General features: G+C 42.9%; 1 protein-coding gene across 1 annotated transcript in view; it reads left to right on the top strand.

Moving 5' to 3' along the window:
- The window catches only part of arhgap42a (Rho GTPase activating protein 42a), a 533,191-nt gene that overhangs the window by 444,995 nt on the left and 67,514 nt on the right, over positions 1–20,682 (top strand). Inside the window, exons 14-15 of the mRNA XM_041199402.1 lie at positions 730–804; positions 14,602–14,686. Coding sequence (XP_041055336.1) covers positions 730–804; positions 14,602–14,686 — 160 coding nt within the window. The remainder of the gene's footprint in view (positions 1–729; positions 805–14,601; positions 14,687–20,682) is intronic.

The raw sequence follows: 20,682 nt of genomic DNA on the forward strand, positions 1-20,682 counted from the left end.
CCCTTGAGGTGCGAGATCCCTGTGGATGGATTTGTGAATATGAGAGTTGAGAGTGATGAGAAGAGTGAATTACCTTGGCGGAACGGATGAGACCATTTATCCTGTAGTGGCCCTGGATCGCAGTCCTTTTTTGCAGACCACTGCTGCCACCATCTCCCAAGCTGGATTAGTGAGGTTGCTGCCCATCATATGGCCAGAACAGGGGCCAGAGAGGACCTCACAGTGATCCTCCACGGCGTCCAAAAGGCACTGGAGGGATGTGTCATAGAACCTGGGAGCTGCAGTCTTTTTGCCTTTCGGAGCCATGTCGTCTTTGCAGCAGTCATGAGCTGGAAGCACCGAGATGTGCGCGTGTGGCTGGACTTTAAATATGGCACCCAGCTTGATGAAGCAGCAAGATATTGGTGTGCCGGACAAATGAGAGCCCGCCTGTCATGGAAACTGTGTTTTTCCCAGTAATGCATACTTACTGCAGTGGGTTTGGGATGATACGACATGAAAAGCCACCACTGTAGCTGTTTTACCTGCCTGTTACAGCACTTAGTGCAAATCTGGGGCGATTCCACTCTCTATCAGAGAAAAACAAACACAATCTATTTTTAATCACTTTCACTGGTTACAAAGTGGAATTTAATATAATTCCATTTGATGTTTATAATTTACATGAACGGACTTATTTGATTCATCTTGATTTCTCCATGTGTGTAACTTTGAAATATGTACTTTTAGGTATTAATGCCATGGGATTGTACAGAATGAGTGGAGTAAATTCCAAAGTCCAGAAGCTAATGAACACTGTATTTGGTAAGATATTTTGTGTTAATTCTCAAGAGGTTGTTGCAGAGATAATATGCTTACTGTGTACTGACATTTTATATACTGGAATTGTGTAACTTTTCATCTCGCTCTTAAATTCTCAATTCTTATTCTTAAATACAGCTTTAAAAGTTTTACATAGATTTATAAATCTGTTTCATTTATTCCCCAAATTCCTTGATTATATGTTCTAGCTGTAAGTAGGTAAAGATTAATTCCTTGTAGATTTCTGCCCACAGAAGGAAGTGGATCTATTTTCCCAAAAAACACAGCTACAGTACAGAACACATCCTATATGTAAATAAGCCCATAATGCTTTAGATTTTTTTCTACATGTCACTATTTCCTTTACAGTATGAAGTGGTTGGAATAGTAGTTGAAGTGCTTTTAAAGTCAGGTAAATTTCTGCTTCAGCTAACTTTTCTCTTTGAAACATAACGAAAACTGAAATGATTAGCTGCTTTCTATGTTAATTTTGAATATTCTTTCACTCCTTACAATGGAAGGATATTCTGATGGAAAGTACACAGCCACACTCAGTATTGAACATGGAAATATTTAATTACTATGACTAGGTTTCCAGAAATTGAAAGTCTGGTGATGTCTTTGTGTCAATGTAGCTGCTGACGAACTGAGCCAGTGATGAATAACTGACTTCAGCTTGAGTGCATGTTAAAGCCCTTTACCAACCTGAACTATCAGGTCTTGGAAGTAGGGGAAAGGAGGTGAAGTAATTAGAAATATGGATCATAATTGCTATTGAAAAGATATTTTCCTCATATTCATTATTCAGTGAGGAGTTTTGTCAGGTATAGTTTTAGCATTTACTTATATTCCTAGTAAAACTTAAAATGCTTGATACTGCATGCATGTAATTCTTGCATGGCATTGTGAATAATCAATTCCTGTGTTACACTGTTGTAATTAAGTATAGCAGAAAGGATATGCTATTGTACATGTTTGCAACTACTGACTCTGGCATAATATAATAAAGTAAATTATATTTGCCTGCAGCAGGTAGAATAGAATAGAATAAAAATTTTTTTTTAATCTTTTATGCTCTCCCCACCCCCACTAGAGCTATACGTTGAGTGCCCTGCCATCCATTCTTAATTAGCACATTCGTTTAGATAATATCACCAACTTTAACTTTAACACCTATGTGTTCTTTTGTTCTATTGTTGTTGACATCTTTTGATGATCTGCTTCTATCACTGCTTGTTTGTCCCTACAACCACACCCCCACTCCACTTCTCTCTCTCTCTCTCTCTCTCTCTCCGCCCCCCACACACACACCTTAAACCAGCTTATATTTCAACTCTTTCTTGGACTCGAACTCAAGTTCTGTTGAAAGGTCATGAGGACTCGAAACGTCAACTCTTTTCTTCTCTGCCGATGCTGCCAGACCTGCTGAGTTTTTCCAGGTAATTCTGTTTTTGTTTTTGTTTTTGTTTTGGATTTCCAGCATCCGCAGTTTTTTTGTTTTTATATTTTTATATTAGAATAGAATAGGTCACTAGGTAAAATTATGTGGTTAATGGGAATTAACCAGATAAATTAACTTATGAGTAATATTTTGAACTGTGTTCAAAGTGTGTACGTGGGCTGCCTCCCTAGCCAAAATGAAAATAATTTGGTAAGTTCCCTGTCAATCATGTCTGGAGACCACACTGTTCTAAGTGATTGGGATTGATTTTATGCAAGTAATTTGTGCTATGAAAGTATCCTCTATTCACTGCGCTTGCTGGAAAATACTCAATTTGAGTATTGCTGAAAAAAGAGACATGTTGTCAAAGCACTTACCAGAAGGGAGCAACAATTCATACTGCATGAGAAAGGAGTTCTGATTGGTGGATGCATTGCCATGAAGAATACACCAGGGGCAGAATTTTATGTTCAGCGGGCAGACGCCTGCCCGACCCGCAAGCGTCCTAATGTCATTGCGCACTCGTGCAATATTTCAGTCAGTGGGTGCGCGCGAGAGTTGGCAGCATGCCCGCCGACAATTAAGAGGCCTATTAAGGCCATTAATAAATTAATTAGCTGCTATTTTTCACTACCTGTCCAACCTTACAGTTGGCGGGTGGGTGAATCAGCCAGGCGGCCTTTGCATTTTTTGAGGAAACCTCAACCATGGGCGGGATGAGATTTCCACCATTAATTTAAAAAAATAAAAATGCTTTGACTGAATTTTTACTATGTCTGCGTTCATGTGAGTGAATCCTATGTGGGGACATTTTTTTCACATTTTCCACATCTCTATTTAAGGGTTTTATATTCTTCAGCTCCATGAGACAGCTCTCTACCTTCAGGGAGCTTTCATTGTGCGCTGCCCTGCGCATGCGCAGATTTCGGCGCTCACCCTCCTCCTGCCCCAACTCTGGCAACACTGAGCTCCTCAGTGCGCCTTTCACGCTGGTTGGCCATTAATTGGCCAGCCAGCATGAAATCCCAGTCGGGGCCGATTGCAGGCAGCGGACTATTTCCCAGCTGCTCCCAGGCCCGCCCGCCATGCCCGCCTGACGACCTGAAAATCCTGCCCCAGGGAACTATTGGCCCCCATGCTTTTATTTAATTAAGAAAAGTTGCAATGCTTGGACATGATCCGTCTTATCTGCAGAGGGCAGCTCCCTTTTATATGAATGTAAGGACAGCTCGGAAACCTGGCGATGTTATAGTCTCTGGTTCTTTTAAGGCTTAGGTGTTACTGCCTTTGCTGCTGTTTTTGTCTTTCTACAGACACTGCTTCAAGATTAAAAGGGACAATGATGGCTGCCTCACCATGTGACTCCTTACAATGCAGTTCCTTTTCCAAATATGGTGGTGGTCTTGGTTTGATTAGCTACATCCTGGTTTATTGTTTGAAGACATTAACCCTCAGGGGGTTAATACAGTCACCTCCTTTGTTTCAAGAAAGCCCATTTAATTTGGGAATGTCTCTTGATGATTTCAGGATGTATATAGTTTTTCATCAGTGATGTGCTCTTTTGTTAAATATACAGGGTAAACCATGTGACCTTCGGCCATCTTTGCAGCACGTTGTCCACTTTTAAAGGAAAAGTCAATTTCAAAGAGTACGGCAATACACACGCAGCACCATTTTCTGAATCTGTATTCGTTGAACTTATGAACTTAATAACGCACACATTAGAGTTCAGCTTTAATTACACTATATATGTCCAAATAGATGGTGTTGCCATGGGCTGCTCTCTAGGCTCAGTTCTCGCTAACATTCACGTAGGTTTTCACAAGAAACATGTTTTCGATGGAATGACCACTAACTTACTACCCCTTGAATATATCCGATACGTAAAAGATGCGTTTGCTATATTTGAATCTGCAGCTGCATGAAAGAATTCCCTTACACACCTTAATGTGCTCCAAGCTACGCTCAATTTCAATGGAGCAGTCTAATGAGCTACCTTTCCTTGACTTGCTAGTTGAGAATTCCATTAAAGGGTTCTTTACTACTACCTACAGCAAGCCTACTAAACTGTTCAATATAAGCTTTGGGATTCCTACATTTCCACGCACTATAAGATTGGCCTTATGGGTAATCTTGTAAATAGGACCCAAGCCATTTGTTCACCATGCAAGCTTGACCCTGAAGTAGGGCGCATCAAAGCCATCCGCTGGGGTAATGGCTACCCTGGTCAGATCATTGCTTACTATGTATCATGCATACTCACGAATAGGCTTAAGGCTGCTACTTTCAGACCTGAAAAGTGCCCCATTTACCTCAAATTACCCTGGAAGGTTAAGATATCTCAAAAGTTTGATCATGCAAAGCCAGCCATTTCACATTGCTACAATGCAGTAGCATCAAAAGTGATTATTTTCGACTAACACGATGTTGCCGTCAAGCCAAAAAGATGTTCTGCTTACCACACAAATGTGTAATGTAGTTTATGAATTTCAGTACCAGTTCAATGCCAGGTATGTAGGCCGCACTTCTCAATGACTGACCGATGGTTTCAAACAGCACATCCCTTCAGCTGTCCGCAATATGCTGAGTACTGACCATACTCAACCAGCCAGTGCTTGCAAAACTCAAAACATAATATTTAACATTAGGTATGATTCACAATTGGACAGCACTTCTTGAAGAGCCCCAAGTGTGCTGAGAATTACACCTGTCAAACAACTTAGTTATGAGTCAGGCTCACAAAGTGGCTCACTTTCACTCGCTAGAAGCAACATATATTCATTTGCAGGGACCTGTCCTTTGCAGGCATTGTGCCTTTTTTGAATTATACAAAAGCATGGTGGTACAATAGTATTCTCCATGACAATGCCTCGATCAATCAGAGTCAACTTGCCAATCAACCAGAACTCTTTTCTCATACAACATAAATTGTTGCTCCCTTTGAAATTTGACATTCTTGCATCTGTCCTGATGAGTGCAAGACATAAAGCTTCAACAGCATGACTCTTTTCTCAGCAATGCTCAAGTTCTATACTACCATGCGACGATTAGTATGTATATTATTCACACTGCATTTTCCTTTAGAAATCACTCTGTGTTTTTATCAGAAGGGGTTGCTGCAGTTTTGGGCATGAATTTTGTTTAGTTTGTTTGAAGACCCATTTTTAAACAGGCTTTTTATATACAAATATATTTGCTGAGTAAATAAACTTTGTTTTCTTTGCTGTAAAATACACTGTTTTCAGATCCTCCACTCCTAACTAATTGACTGACACAATGCTGTCAGTAACCACTCTGGTTTACAGGTACACAACTGAAAGCCTATTTAAAAGTTAATGACAGTACATATAATTAGATTTTAGACTTAGGTTGGGACTTCCCAGTCCTGCCAGCTGGAGCAAAATTGTGGGCAGGATGGGAAAATTTGGAGAAAATTGACCACTCTCCAAATTTTCCTGTTCCACCCACAATGATGCCCGCCACTGGAGGGACCAGAAAATCCCGCATTAGTATCTCCCGTGCTTCAGTTGGTAACGTTGTAATTGTTATGATCCTAGCTGATGTTACTGCTAGACAAGCTTGATCCCAGGGTGGAATTCCCAACTGTATCTTCTCTTCCCTGGCTACTTGCCCTCCTTTTACCTCCCCAGCTTCTATCCTTCTCGGGTTTGTGGGGATGACGGAAAAAGGGTTTAGACCTACGGACAAGCCTATAATCATCTGCCATCTCTGCTGCCTATCTAAGCTGTTTTAATCCTCTGGTCTTCAACATGGGTTCTAACTACAGCAGGAAGTGAATCTTAAAATTCTTCCAAGAGAATTATTTCCCTAAGAGCTTCATATGTTGTCTCTACTTTTGATGCCCTTATCCAATGGTCAACATCACTTTGCTTTACCCTCTCAAACTCAATATAGGTCTGCCCAAGCTATTTCCATATATTCCAAAATTTCTGCCGGTATGCCTCAGGGACTAACTCATGCGCACTCAGAATAGCCTTTATCACTGCATCTCTTCTGAAAGTGAAGCATAAACCTCAATGAGCGCTACCTACCAACCTACTCTGTAAGAGCAATATCTACATTTATTTTGGCCACTTCATTTGCTTAGTCACCTTTTCAAATGAGATAAAGAATTCCTCTACATCCCTTTCCTCAAACTTTGGGAGAGGTTGCACAAATTTAAACATCTCCCCACAGGGCTTTTTGTTTGAGGTTTTTTCATCTTCAGAACCTTACTCAGCATCAGAGGCCTCTTTTTAAGGTCCAGCTTTTTAAACTGGTATTCCCTTTCTCGTTCCTTCTCTCTTTCTTCCATTGCTAACTTCTCTCTCTGGAGGTTGAGTTTTCTTGCCTTTATTTTGCTCCTTTTCTTTCTTCTGCCTTTCTGCTTGCTCCCTTTGAAATGCCCTTTCTCTTTCCTTTTCTTTTTCCATTGCCTCTAGCCTTTTCAATTCCAATTCTCTTTCCTTTTTCTTTCGCCTCCAATTCCAGTTTTTTCAGTTCCGTTTCATATTCAAGTTGCTTCATTCGCAACTGGATTTTAGCCAATACAACTGACTCTCCCCCTGGAGAATGTGGTCTCTCTGTTACCCCTTCCAGTTCCAAATGCTGCGCTATTATCCCAACTATGTCTGCTTTCCTCCTCTCTTCGGGTAATTCTAACTCCAGTTTATCCGTCAATTCTATTAGCTTACTCTTGGTTAATTTCTGTAAACCAGTCATGGTTACGTTTCCATCTATAAAAAATGCCGTAGCAACCTCCAAAGCCATTTTGAATTCCAACCCATGCAATATACTTCAAAGCAACCCTAATTCCTATGTCCAGTACCCCTGTACCTCCTCGTACTCATTAAAAAAGATTCACAGATCTCACAAATGTTCAAGGATTTCCACCCCCATCTTCTAACGATAATCCTGGACCGTTATTATTGTGTCCAATCGCCCACTGTCCGCTTCTCAAATCCCACAAGACCCCCTATTTTGTTATGATCCCAGCTGATGTTACTAATGGACAAGCCTGATTCCAGGGTGGAGCTTGGCTTGATAGATCCTAAATTGTAGTTTTTTGTTTAATTAAAACCAATGCATTGACTATCTCATTAGCCACTTCTTTTAAGACCCTAGGAGGAAGTCCATCAGGACCCGGGCACTTGTCAGCCCACAGCTCCAACAATTTAATCAGTACCACTTCTCTGGAGATTGTAAATTTGCTGAGTTCCTCTCTCCCTTCCATATCCTGATTTATAGCTGCTTCTGGGATGTTAACTTGTATCCTCTTTAATGAAGGCTAATACAAAATACCTGTTCAATTCATCTGCCATTTCCTTGTTTTCTATTATCAATTCTCCAGATTCACATGCTATAGGACCAAGGCTCACTTTGTTAACTCGTTTCTTTTTAAAATATTTATAGCAACTCTAACTACCTGTTTTTATATTTCTGGTTACCTTTCTTTCATACTCTAATTTTTCCCTCTTTGTTAATCTTTTAGTTATCCTTTGCTGTTCCTTATATTCTGTCCAATCTTCTGGCATTCCACCTAGCTTTGCACAATTTTATATAACTTTTCTTCAAATTTAATAACATCTTTAACCTTTCTAGTTAACCACGGATGGTGTGTCCATCCCTTGGACTTTTTCTTACTTGTTGAAATGTATCTATTCTGTGTATTCTGAAATAGCCCCTTAAATGTTTCCACTGCATCTCTATTGACCTAACCCTTAACCTAATTTTCCAGTTCACTTTAGCCAGCTCTGCTTTCAGGCCCTCATAATTGCCCTTATTTATGTTTAAAGACATTGTCTTGGACCCACTCCTCTCTCCCTCAAACTGAATGTAAAATTCAAGCATATTATGGTTGCTGCTACCTAGGGGCGCCAATCTCAGCAAGGAAGAATATCTGAGAGTTCCATTTGAACTTGGAGGCAATGATGTGACTCAGAACGGAGAGAAGTGAAGGACCTAGTTTAAAGCTATTGAAGATGCAGAGAATGTAGCCCGTTAGTTAGACTCACCAGACATGGAGAATACATTTTAAGAATTCAAAGAAATAAGAGTATCACTCCCCATTTGGGGCAATGGAGAAGATTCATAGGTAATGATTAGGCCACTGTACTGATAGAGTACTGCAAGTTGTGATGTCATACATTATGAAGGTGAATTGAAATTATTAACATGCTGTGGTGATGAATGAAGGAAATTGTTGATATGAAGAAAGGGCAGAATGGGTTAGTGGAAAAGTGCAAAAGTTAATGGAAAAAATGTCAGAGGATAATTCATCAACTACAGCTGCGTAACATTTACTTTACCTCAAAAAGCAGTCATTGTGTGAAGTGCTTTATTGAGAGGTTTTAAATACTTGCAGTACAGGCCAAATAGGTTTAAGTAGAAGCTGAATAGCTACGAACATAACTTTGGTGAGAGACCATATGATAGTAACTTATTGCATATTGCCAGATTTTTTAAAAGCTTTGGAAATGTGCAGGGCGATGATGCATCATTCATCAATGTAGTCAAGAACAGAGTCCCATAGGTGCAAATCAACTACAGCAAGATTATCAGAAAAATAAACATGTACAAAACCATGCTGGCGCTCATGAATTAGGCCAAAGCTTTCAAAGTGATGGATAGTTTAAGAGTTAAAAACAGCTTTTGCAGCTAGAGATAGTACCAAAGAACAAATATAAGGCTAAATAATAGATTTAATAATTCATACACAATCTATTCCTGTTAATCCAGTTACTTTTCACAGTAAAAAACAATCCAGTATTTCAAAATAAATAATTGAAATAACATAGCATTTAAAGATACTTAGGCACTAAAAAACAAGAGTTATTCAATCATTCAAATTATGTGACAAGAGTAGTCTATATAAAAAATGCTTTTAAGGGAAAGATATAAACGAGGATGATGGGAAATTTAATGTAGTAATTATAGTTTTGGAAAGTGTTGGACTGTAGCTTTAAGAATAATCCAGTGATGTGAGATCACATTATCTGTGTAAACCAATGTGTCAGCAGCACGGTAGGCGGGGGCCTGTACAGAGAGAAGTACTTCTTAGTTATGGAGTTTGATGAATGTGTGTAGTTTCTACTGTTTTCTGGTAAATAAAGCCAAATGTTTCCACTAAGAAAAGTTATTAGAAGATCAACTCTATAACATTTAACAAGTAGGAAGAGTGAACTGTAGTGATATCTATATTCAAACTTGGCCAAAAGTGGAAGTTAAATTAGGAGCAGTGCTTGAAGTGAGATTTGTTGAACCCTGCATAACCTTTGACCTGCTTCTGTAAGGTTTGACTGTTCCACACCTTATGCAGTACTGTTGCATCAGAATATTTACTTTTGAGGTCATTTATTAAGGTTCATGATTTTTTTGGATGTGGGAACTGACATCATCTTATGATGTTGCCAAGAGGCAGCATGTAGGTAAAGAATAAGGGGTCAAGAATGGATCCTTGGAGGACTGTACAGGTAATGGTTTGAGGATGAGAAGAAATTTGTACATTGAGTAAAGGCATTGGAGGTGTATGTTCTGATTGTCTATATTGAAGACTGTAGGGAGGTTAAGGAAAAATGATGTATCACAATCACAGTCACACAGGCTTGGACAGTGATTTAGTGCATTCTTTCCCAGGACCATGGAACTGTCAAACTCCTTTACCTCAATCATTCTTTCCTTCCACCTACAATATTCAGGTATTTTAAACCCAAGCTTCATATTATCTAATTACTGCATCCTGATTCATCTTGGCTTTCCTTTCACTATTTTAACATTGGCTGTGTTCTGCACTATGACCTTTAGCCTTTTATGTTGGCTTCAATATTTTAAAAATTGTACTACCTTAAAAAAAATCAATCTGAAGGAATATTAGCAGTGTCAAATATTTGTTGCTGCTAAGAGAAACAATAGCTTGCATTTATACAGTACCTTCAATGTAATAAAGCATCCCAAGGTGCTTCACAGGAGCATCATTAAATAAAATGTTGACATCAAGCTCAATCAAAGCATTAGGTTTTAATGAGCAACTTGCAGTTGCAGAATGAAGTAGAAAAGCAGGGGGTTTATAACTGAAGGCCAATACAACTGAATGCATGGCTGCCACTGATAGATTGATGAAAAAGTGCGCAAGAGGCTGAAGGAGATTGTAGAGATAGGGAGGGGTAAACCATGGAGGGATTTCAAGACAAGGATGAAAATGTTAAAATAAAGATGTTGCGTTGCTGCGAGCCAGAGTAGATCAGAAAGCACTGGGGTGATGGATGAACTAGATTTTGTGCAATTTGGGATATGAAATTTTGGAGGAGCTCAAATTTACAGAGGGTGCAAAGTAGAAATCTGTCAGGAGAGTGCCAGAAAAATTTAAGAATACATTTCAAAATAACAATCAAAATCCTGCAGTGAACCTTGTAAATCAGTCGTGTCACATTTCATTGCCAAAGTGTATACTGATGCTTCCACAATAGGTGGGGGATAGTGGTGTAGTGGTGATGTCATTGGACTAGTAATCCAGAGGCCCAGGCTAATGCTCTGTGTTCAGATCCCACTAAGGGATTTGATAGAATTTAAGTTCAATTAATAAACTTGGAATATAAAGCTGGTCTCCGTTAAGGTGACCATGGCAATTACCATTGATTGTTGTATATACTCATCTGGTTCACTGATGCCCTTTAGGAAAGGAAATTTGCATCCATGGCCTGCATGTGACTCCAGACCCAGGGCAATGTGGATGACTCTTAATTGCCCTCTGAAATGGTCTAGAAGCCACTCAGTTCAAGAGCAATTAGTGATGGGCAACAAAGGCCTTTCCAATGATGCCTACATCCCATAAAAGAATTAAACATGAAGAACAGAATTGACTAAATATTAATGCACATTAGTAATATATTTGGCTTCAAGGGCTCTGGATGTACTATTGTGCATGTTAGTAACCCTGTTTGCATGAACAGGCAACTGTCGTTACGTGTGGCACTACCACTGTGCTAAATGATTAAGAAATGACTAAGATTAAGAATGCATGCAGCAGTTGAAAACTGGGCATCCATGAGGTGCTTTGGGCCATCTGCAGCAGCAGAATGGTATTGTACCACAATCTGTAATGTCATGGTCCAGCAAATCCCTCACTCTGCCAGGGAACCAACCTGGATTCAATGCAAATTGTAGAATAGCATGCCAAGAACAGCACGAGTCGTACCTGAAAATGAGATGCCAAGCTGATGAAGCTACAACACAAGAATTCATGAGTGCTAAACAGCAGAAGCAGCATGCTGAGCTACGTGATTCTACAATCAATGGATCAAACCAATCCTATGAAGTCTTGCCACACCCAATGATGAATGTGGTGGACAATTAAACAACTAATAGGCAGTGGAGGCTCCAAAAGCATCCCTATCCTCAATGATGGCGGAGCCCAACAAGTTCAGTGCCGAAGATGATGCTGATGCGCTTACAATCATTTTCAATCTGAAGTTCCGAATGGATGATTTATCTTGGCCTCCCCCTGAGATCCACACCTTCACAGTATTCAACTTATTCAATTCACTCCACATGATATTAAAAAATGGGTGATTGCAGTGAATACAGCAGAGTCTATGGACTCTGACAACATCCCTACTGTAGTGCTGAAGAGTTGTCCCCAGTACTAGCCTCATCCCTAGCTAAGCTGTTACTGTACAGCTAGAACAATGGCATCTATCTGACAATATGAAAAGTTGGCTAGGTATGTCCTATCCACAAAAAGCAGGACAAATCCATTTCAGTAAATTACTCTTTCCATCTACTCCCAATCATCAGCAAACTGATGGGAAGGTGTCCTCGACCATGCTATCAAGCGACATTTGCTTACTGATAACCTGCCCACCAATGCTCAGTTTGGTTTCTACCAAGACCACTTGGCCCCAACCTCATTGCAGCCTTGGCCCAAACATTGATAGAAGAGCTGAACTCAAGAGGTGAGATGATTGTGACTACCCTTGATGTCAAGGCAGTAAGTGACCAACTGTGGCATCAGGAGCCCTAATAAAACTGGAGTTAATGGAAATCAGTGGGAAAACTCTCCATGCCTGGAGTCATTCCTAGCACAAAGGCCAATGTTGAAGGCCAATTATCTCAGCCGCAGGACATCGCTGCATGAGTTTTTCAATGTCTGTTGGGAGGGGGTTGGTTACAGAGTGGAGTCTCTTAAAGAAGTTTTTGTAGTCTTCAGTAAGATATCTGTAAGTCTTTATTAACAAGTAGAACTATTTACAAGGCACAATGAAGGGTACAGGCTGGGAACTATATCCATGATTAGGTCTCAACCCCCTTCGGCTCAACACAACACTGACCCTGAGTCTGTCATGTGCCTTTTTACATCACTGCAGCAGTACTGTACTCAGTACCTCATTAACCCTGTATGTGCCAGACCCTTATACTACAGTGTCCAAGGCCCATCCATCTTCAGCTGCTTCATCCTCATTATATGGTCAGAAGTGAGGATGTTTGCTGATGATTCCACAGTTTTCAGTTCCATTCACAACTCCTCAGATAATGGAGCAGTCCGTGCCTGCATGAAGCAAGACCTGGACAATATTCAGACATGGGTTGATCAGTGGCAAGTAACACGTGTGCCACAGAAGTGCCAGCAAATGACCATCTCCAACAAGATAGAATCTAACTATCCCCCCCTTGACATTTAATAGCATTCCCATTGCTAAATCCCCCACCATCAACATCCTGGGGAATCACTATTGACCAGAAACTTAACTGGACCAACCATCAAAATTCTGTCACTACAAGAGCAGGCAAGAAGCTGGGTGTTCTGCTGTGATTAATTCCCCAAAGCCTTTGCACCATCTACAAGGCATAAGTCAGGAGTGTAATGGAATGCTCCCCATTTGCTTGGATGAGTGCAGCTACAACAATGCTCAAGAAACTCCACACCTTTTGGGATAAAGCAGCCTGCTTGGTTGGCATCTCTCCACCACGTGTGCACAGTGGCTGAGGTGTGTGCCATCTAAAATTGCAGAGCAGCAGCTTGCCAGGCTCCCTTAGACAGCAACTTCCTGTGTCTGTGGCCTCCACCATCTAGAAGAACAAGGGCAGCAAGTGCATGGGAACACCACCACCTGCAAATTCGCTCCAAATCACACACCATACAGACTTGGCAATATATTACTGTTCCTTCACTATCGCTGTGTCAAATATAGTGACTGTATGGTTACGTACTAACATTAATTATGATCCTTGTGTCAGAGACAAGAAATCCATTGACTTTCCTCCTATTCTTCATATGGATTTTTTTTCCTGTTAAAGCTGAATAACTCTTGTTTGAATAACCTTTTTTGTTTTTTGAGTAACGAAATACATTTACTTTTCGTTCATTGCTAGATTTATGAAATTGGTGATTTGGAAATTTATGAAACTAAGTAGTATAAAACTGAAATGGAGAAAGGAATTTGCCTATTTAATTGAATTTCTGGAAGTCATTGAATGCAACCAGCATGTTGCTGTTTTTGGAGTAGCATCTTACATGAATGCTGGGCCTCAATTTGAGTGCTTGTTGATTGAAGAAAAAAACATTGCCAAAGCATATTGAACTCCCAGGTGGTATTTTGATGGAGCTGTTATACCAACGTTTTTGGTGAATGAAATCATTGATATTGGTTTCTGGCAAGACTACTTGAACAGGAAGTCTCACAGAACTTTGGCTTTCTTTAAATACATTATACTGTCAACTGAAGTGAAATGTACTTTTACTTTTATTTAAACATGTATGCACTGATCTGTACTTTGCCTGAAAGTAGTGCTATGCAATATTACCTGACCATATACTGTGATACAATTCAACTCCAAGCACTGGGTCATACTGCTCTAAAGCAATATTCCTATTGTCAGCTATTGCCAAAATATAATAGGGCTACTTGGATTTTCATCTGCCAAGCTTGCAATAAAACCTTTTCACTCGGTGCTGATTTGCGTCCAGTATTTTTGTTGTGCAACATTTTCAAGTCTGCACTGCTGTACTGAAAGTTAAGTATGAACATTGGATGATGGTTGCATGCATTCTGCTACACAGGGTAACCATTGCACGATACAAAGAAATTGAATAAATTAAAATTTTACATTGCTTTTACTGAAGGTTATTCCATACAATCCTGAATGGCTCAGAAATTATTTACTGTATTCCTGTAGATTTTTCACTGTTAGCAGTTAGCTTTTTTACAGAAAAGACTTGACTTTTGGAAGATGATTTGCTCTGTGCAAATTAGTTGACTGAGTCTGTGATGTTTACCTTGTCTTTCTTCTTCAATTACTGCATGTTTTATAAAGTTGAACCATTCTATCTTTTATACCTAATGTATACATTTTTCTCTCTGTAGCACCCAAAGCAGCTCCTGACATGGAACTTGACACTGAATTGTGGGACATGAAGACAATTACAAGTGGCCTTAAAAACTATCTCAGGTATGGGTTAACGGGAGAAACGGGATTAAAACTAAACCTGTATTAACCTGGGGCTGGATTTTATGGTTTCCAGCAGGGTAAGGGAGGCCGAATGGGAAGTGACGATTCACTCGCTCCTGCTATCACCCCTGCCAATTCAGCATGTCTAATCAAGCATCAGCCAGCCAAGTGGCAGGTGGCCGGCCAGTGGCAACACCAGCCAATTAGCATTATGGGGGGGGGGCTCCATGTCCAATCAGGCATTTAGGGCAGGATATTCAATGGGAGAGGGGTCAGGCTGTGAACCGGAAACCTGTTACGGCCACCAATTTAAAGGCCCCCCTTTCCTTCTTACTCTCTCATTAACTGTTATGTCAGCCTATAAAAACTGGAGAGCTACAATGCCACCCATGCCTCTACCAGGTCCATGAGCAGAAGATAGGTCCCCTGTAGATGAGGGCCAGATGTTTGGGCCGCTCAGGTGGGGCTCTTCAATATTCACACAGAGACTGTCCCAGATCATTGTTGCCTGCTGTGCAAAGGGGGGATTCTTGACTGGGGAGACATGGAGCACTGAGATGTCTCCTCTAACGATGAGGAAGGTGATGGGGATGAAGCTGATGAGGGCTAGGATGTCACCGAGCCACATGCAGAGGAGATGGTAGGGTTACGACGTGGCAGACGGGCCCATGCACATCTGATAGCAAACAGATTCCAGGCAGAGTGAGCTGCCAAGACATTTCCTTTACTTTTGTTTTACTGTCCTCAGCTGGCTGGAAGGGCCCCAGCTTCTTTTTGGTTACAGACATTATACTTTGCTGTAATGCACTTTCATTTATGATAGCTGAATTAATTTGCACTACTTACTGTCTGCCCTATTGGTTGTTTGATCCTTTGCATGAGCCAAGCTATGCTAATATATAGAGCCCTGGTGCTAAATGTGTGCATCAGAACCTGCATGACACTCCGTTCTGCAACCTCAGGCACTTGTAAGTAGAATGGAGATTTGTCCTCACAAGATCCGTCTGCATGGCAATTCGGAAACAATATCAAATCGAACTTCAGCAGGGATGCACCCAAGTCACCCTCACACCTGTTCCCAAAGGGGGACATAGTTGGAAAAGAGTTCTTTCAGGTAAAACCAGATAGATGAATCCACAAGAAGGAACAGCATGAGAACACCATTTAGCCACTTGAGATGCAAATTAATAGGGAGGATCATGTTCTTGCTCTGCAATCGCCACTCATAGTAAACCCATATCCCTTGACATCCTTATCAGGCCGAGAAGTTTCGAGATTACTTTGGTATCTACTTACTGGGAGTGGCTCACCTGTACTATGGATTGCTGAGTAGCAATCACTCCAGTACTTCTAATCAGCGAGACTCCTGCAAGTCTGAGGCCGGGATTTTCCAGCCCTGTTGTGGCAGGACCCACCACGGGAGATTCGGCAGCCCAGCCAAAAGTCCATTGACTTACAATTCCAGCAGTGGCCGGGGCCGGAAAATCCCGCTCTCAGTCTTAGATGGCCTTAGTATTGCTGTGAGACTTTGATCCTACATTGAGGACACCCCAGCCAAGATAAACATCTGTCGTGCATCGACCCTGCAGAGGTCTATTAGAGCTGCTGACGCTTCACATGGATAACAGACTTTGGCACAGTCCAGCACACAACCCATTCTACTCTCTCTCTCTCTCTCTCTCACCTCATGGACTAAGACCCCTGTCGTTCAATGATTTCCGATGCACTTTGGTTGCAAACCTGTTATACAAGGTCTACTGCCACCCTTGATAAGGAGATGAGCAGGCTAAACAAATCTCCATGGCAAAGGCTTCAATCAACTGCAAACACACCTCTTAAATCCTACACTCAAATCCATCTTGCATTCAAGGCTAATTTGCCCATTGCCTCCTTACTTGCAGCCTGCACCTGCATGTTAGCTCAAAATGACATAACACCAAGGAAGGCCATTAACGATTGGACCTGTCCACCACAGCTTTCTCCAGACATGTGGGGCAGCATCTGATTTTCTGCTAAGTAGACAGTGTAGAGCTTCACTCTCTGAGCCATGAACCTGTTTCTACAGTGGTCCTTGTCACTCACAGCCTGTTTAACTTCCCTTGAGGACTCCTGGCATTAACCCACACCTCATATCAGGGCAACAGCAGCAGGGGCTGCAGTGACCTTGCTGAACACATTTTCAAAGGTCATAACATGGGGAGCTGCAAATAATTGCTTGCAATGGTTAATGTGTGGTTATGCCTCACAGTCGCAAATGATAGTCAGTGCTTAGTCATGTACAAGTGGGATTCGAAAGTAATCACTAAGTTGATTATTTATGAGTAACATTCACGCTACACACGTGCCAGGCACTGACCATTGCCAACAAGAGAGAATCTAACCATTGCCCCTTGACGTTCAATGGCATTATGATTGCTGAATCCCCCACTATCAACATCCTGGGGGTTACCATTGACCAGAAACTGAACTGGACTAACCATATAAATACTGTGGCTACAAGAGCAAGTCAGAAGCTAGGAATCCTGCGGTGACTAATTCACCTCCTGACTCCCTGAAGCCTGTCCACCGTCTACAAGGCACAAGTCAGGACTGTGATGGAACACTCTCCACTTGCCTGGAGATGAGTGAAGCTCCAACAACACTCAAGAAGCTTGACACCGTCCAGGACAAAGCAGCCCGCTTGATTGGCACCCCATCCACAAACATTCATTCTCTCCACCACCAACGCACAGAAGCAGCAAGGTATACCATCTACAAGATGCACTGCAGGAACTCACCAAGGCTCCTTAGACAGCACATTCCAAAACCATAACCACTACCATCTAGAACAGTGATGGGCAACCTAGGCTAGTGAGTGTGCCACATGAGTGGCCCTCCTTCATCTCAGTGTGCTGATAGATCGAAATCGGGCACGTGCACTGACCATGACCCCATGAATAAGAATTTGCGTGGTGTGCCAGTTGAACCATAACAGCACTTTGGACGCAGAGGGAGTTCACAGCTCTCACAGTCAATGTGTGCAATCAGCATGCAACTCACTTCGCGTGCCCTTGCTTTGCATGCATATCACTTTAGTAATACCAGTAGGAAAAAAACAACGTGGACAAAAATCAACCCTACACATGGACAATGGTCCACAAAATATCTTGCAGGCCGCACTCAGAACCCTAATGGGTCTCATGCGGGCTGCAGGTTGCCCATCACCGAGCTAAAAGGACAAGGGCAGCAGACACATGGGAATACCACCATCTGGAAGTTCCCCTCCAAGCCACTCACCATACTGACATGGAAATATATCGCTATTCCTTGACTGTCACTGGGTCAAAAACCTGGAACTCCGTCCCTAACATCACTGTGGTACATACCCACATGTTCAAGAAGGCAGCTAATCACCACCTTCTCAAGGGCAATTAGAGATGGACAATAAATACTGGTCTAGCCAGCAAAGCCCACATTCCAAATAAAAAACAGAATCTATAGGAGTTCATTATTTAACTCTGGGGGCCAGAATTCCACACCCTGAAATGCCCATGAATATTAAAGCAACTAGCAACAAGAGGGAATCCAGGAAACTTCCACACAGTGCAGGTGAATATATATTTACCAGCGCCAAAACTATATGCCATGGTTGTACACCCATGCCACCTGTGTGCCTTCAATACTCCTTAATCCTTCTTTGCCGACTGCTACATCTAAGTACAGTTCTGAAATCTATAGCTGAGATGGAGGCAGCTTGCTGACTGCTACACCCTGTTGACTGAGATGAATTTGGCAGGCGTCCTCTGGTGACCCGAGGCCTAAAGGACCTCAGCCTGCTAAGGGTGTGCTGTGCAGACAAGGGCACCCTCCTTGTCTGGCCTGTTGGAAACGTTGGGGTCATGGCTGGGGAGGTAGAGTGGCAGGGCACCCTTGGAGCGTGCTGGGATGAAGCCTCTGGGATACTGGCTGGCATTCCTCCTCCATGTGGGTGCCCGATGACTCTTTGACCTCCCTCCGGGTGCCCCTTCTCCTCAAAGTGCCCAATCCCCCCCTTGCCTAACCACTGTTGCACTGTAACCACGGCTAGAGTGACAGAATGCAGGTCCAAGCACATATCTATTGTGCATTTTGCCAGGTCTCCAAGGTGGCAGCCATCCTTTCCATGGAGGCAGCCAAGGAGACAGCCAAGCCCTTGCATGCTGGAGCCATGAGCAGACATGGACGGACTCCTCCAGTCTTAGGTCCAGTCTGTGCATGGCCTCTGGTAACTCTACCTGATGTTGGAGATGCAGAGTCAGGCAGGGGAACATTTCTTTTAGGGCTGAGTTCAGAGGCTTGTCATTTGCGTGGCACTGAGCAGAGGCCTGGTTTCCAGCAGTCCTCTGAGTATTAAAGACCTCGACTGTAACTTCCTCCGCCAGCTGTGGACCTCTGTCAGCAATGTGCTCACCAGATTGTGACCCCAAGCCTACTTTAGAATGTGGACCGATTGAGATGACTGTATCAGCGTTGGTGGAGAATGTAGGTGAATGCCATGACGGTGCATCCTCTGAGGCATCCTCCCTGAGAGGTGGGGTTGGACATGGTGCTGTGCGTGGTCTGCCTTGTTGGCCTCCCCGTTTTCTTGCTGGTAACTGGAATTGAGAGAAGAAAGATTTTGTGATTGCCTAAGCAGGCTCCTTAATTAAATCAATGAGTGGACTTTTCCTTACCCACTGGCATTGGGCATGTTCGGTGGCACGAGTGGACAATATGGCAAGAAGGCCAAAAGTCACTTTCTTGATGTCGTGAAACCAGTTTGCAATCATCCGTCCCACCGTTGGACATTGGGAACCTCATTGTAATACATCTGCACGTCTTTATAAGGCCAGCCCGCCAGAATCAACCCCTAAGCTGGATCATTCACCCACGTCGGTGTGACTGCACGCAACGTGTTTCAGAACAGCATATAAGGCATGTACTTGGCGGGCTGCAATTTGAGGAGGACTCGGAGGTGAGTGCACAGTAATGTTGCGCAGCATTCGCGAGGGTCGCTTGTTGGACTTCAAGGTTGAGGCGGCCTAGTCGGGGGTGGGCAAGGGCTGCCCCGTGCTTGAGGTGACTTGGTGGTGGGGGCAAGAGCTGCCCTGTGCTTGAGGCAACTTAGGTTGGGGAGCAAGGGCTGCCCTGCATTGAAGGTAGTGCACAAGCACATGTGGGGTGGGGGGAGACGTATGCAACCACGCATTAGGGAAACTTTGATCCTTCCTCTGCAGCTGAGACAGTTCAGATGCAGCCACATTGACATGCATGGAGTTGGGCGTCTAGCTTATCTGCCCACTCAAGCAACATAGCGACATGAAAGTGCCACCATGTGCTGCAGAGCATTTCACCCCTCGGGCACAGACCGCAAACTAATGAGCATTTTAATAGACTGCAGAACAGTTGGACGACGGGACACATTATACAATCTCCTTGCTAAAGCTGGCCACGGAGCAGTCACTGGTGGAGGCAGTCACAGCCCCTTGCAATGTCATCAACCTGGTTTGGAACTGTCTCCCCATGGTTCACACTAACAGTGCAGCTTTGCAGTGTGGGTTAGGAGAATGCCTGTGCCTGAGCTGAGATCACCCCATGCAATCCAGTGGGCAAAGCTGCTGCCAATTGGTAAGGTGGAGTGGGGTGGAGGAGGATGGGGTTTTGGGCAGCCATGCAGCGCACCAAGTGGTGGCCAGCACTCTCCGGGATGCATTAAGGCGCTTTCAGAATTAACCAAGAAAGGTTCTTACAACATCCAAGCCAACCTACATGTCTCTCTCTTTCATCCTGCAGGAGCATGGAGCCTGCTAAACTAGTTGTATGCCTTGTGGTGTACAGAGAGCAGAGATGTCGGAGAAGAGAGTGACTGAGGCACCTGGCTGCACAGAGGGAGGAGCAGCACCTCAAGATGAAGGGGGGTGCTGGGGCTCCCGCACGCGCTGCTGAAGAGCCACAGTGCGCCGTCGCTGGTCAGTGCCTAGCTAGACCAGGGTCTATAA

This window comes from Carcharodon carcharias, chromosome 11, assembly GCF_017639515.1.
Source record: "Carcharodon carcharias isolate sCarCar2 chromosome 11, sCarCar2.pri, whole genome shotgun sequence".
NCBI classification, from domain to species: domain Eukaryota; kingdom Metazoa; phylum Chordata; class Chondrichthyes; order Lamniformes; family Lamnidae; genus Carcharodon; species Carcharodon carcharias.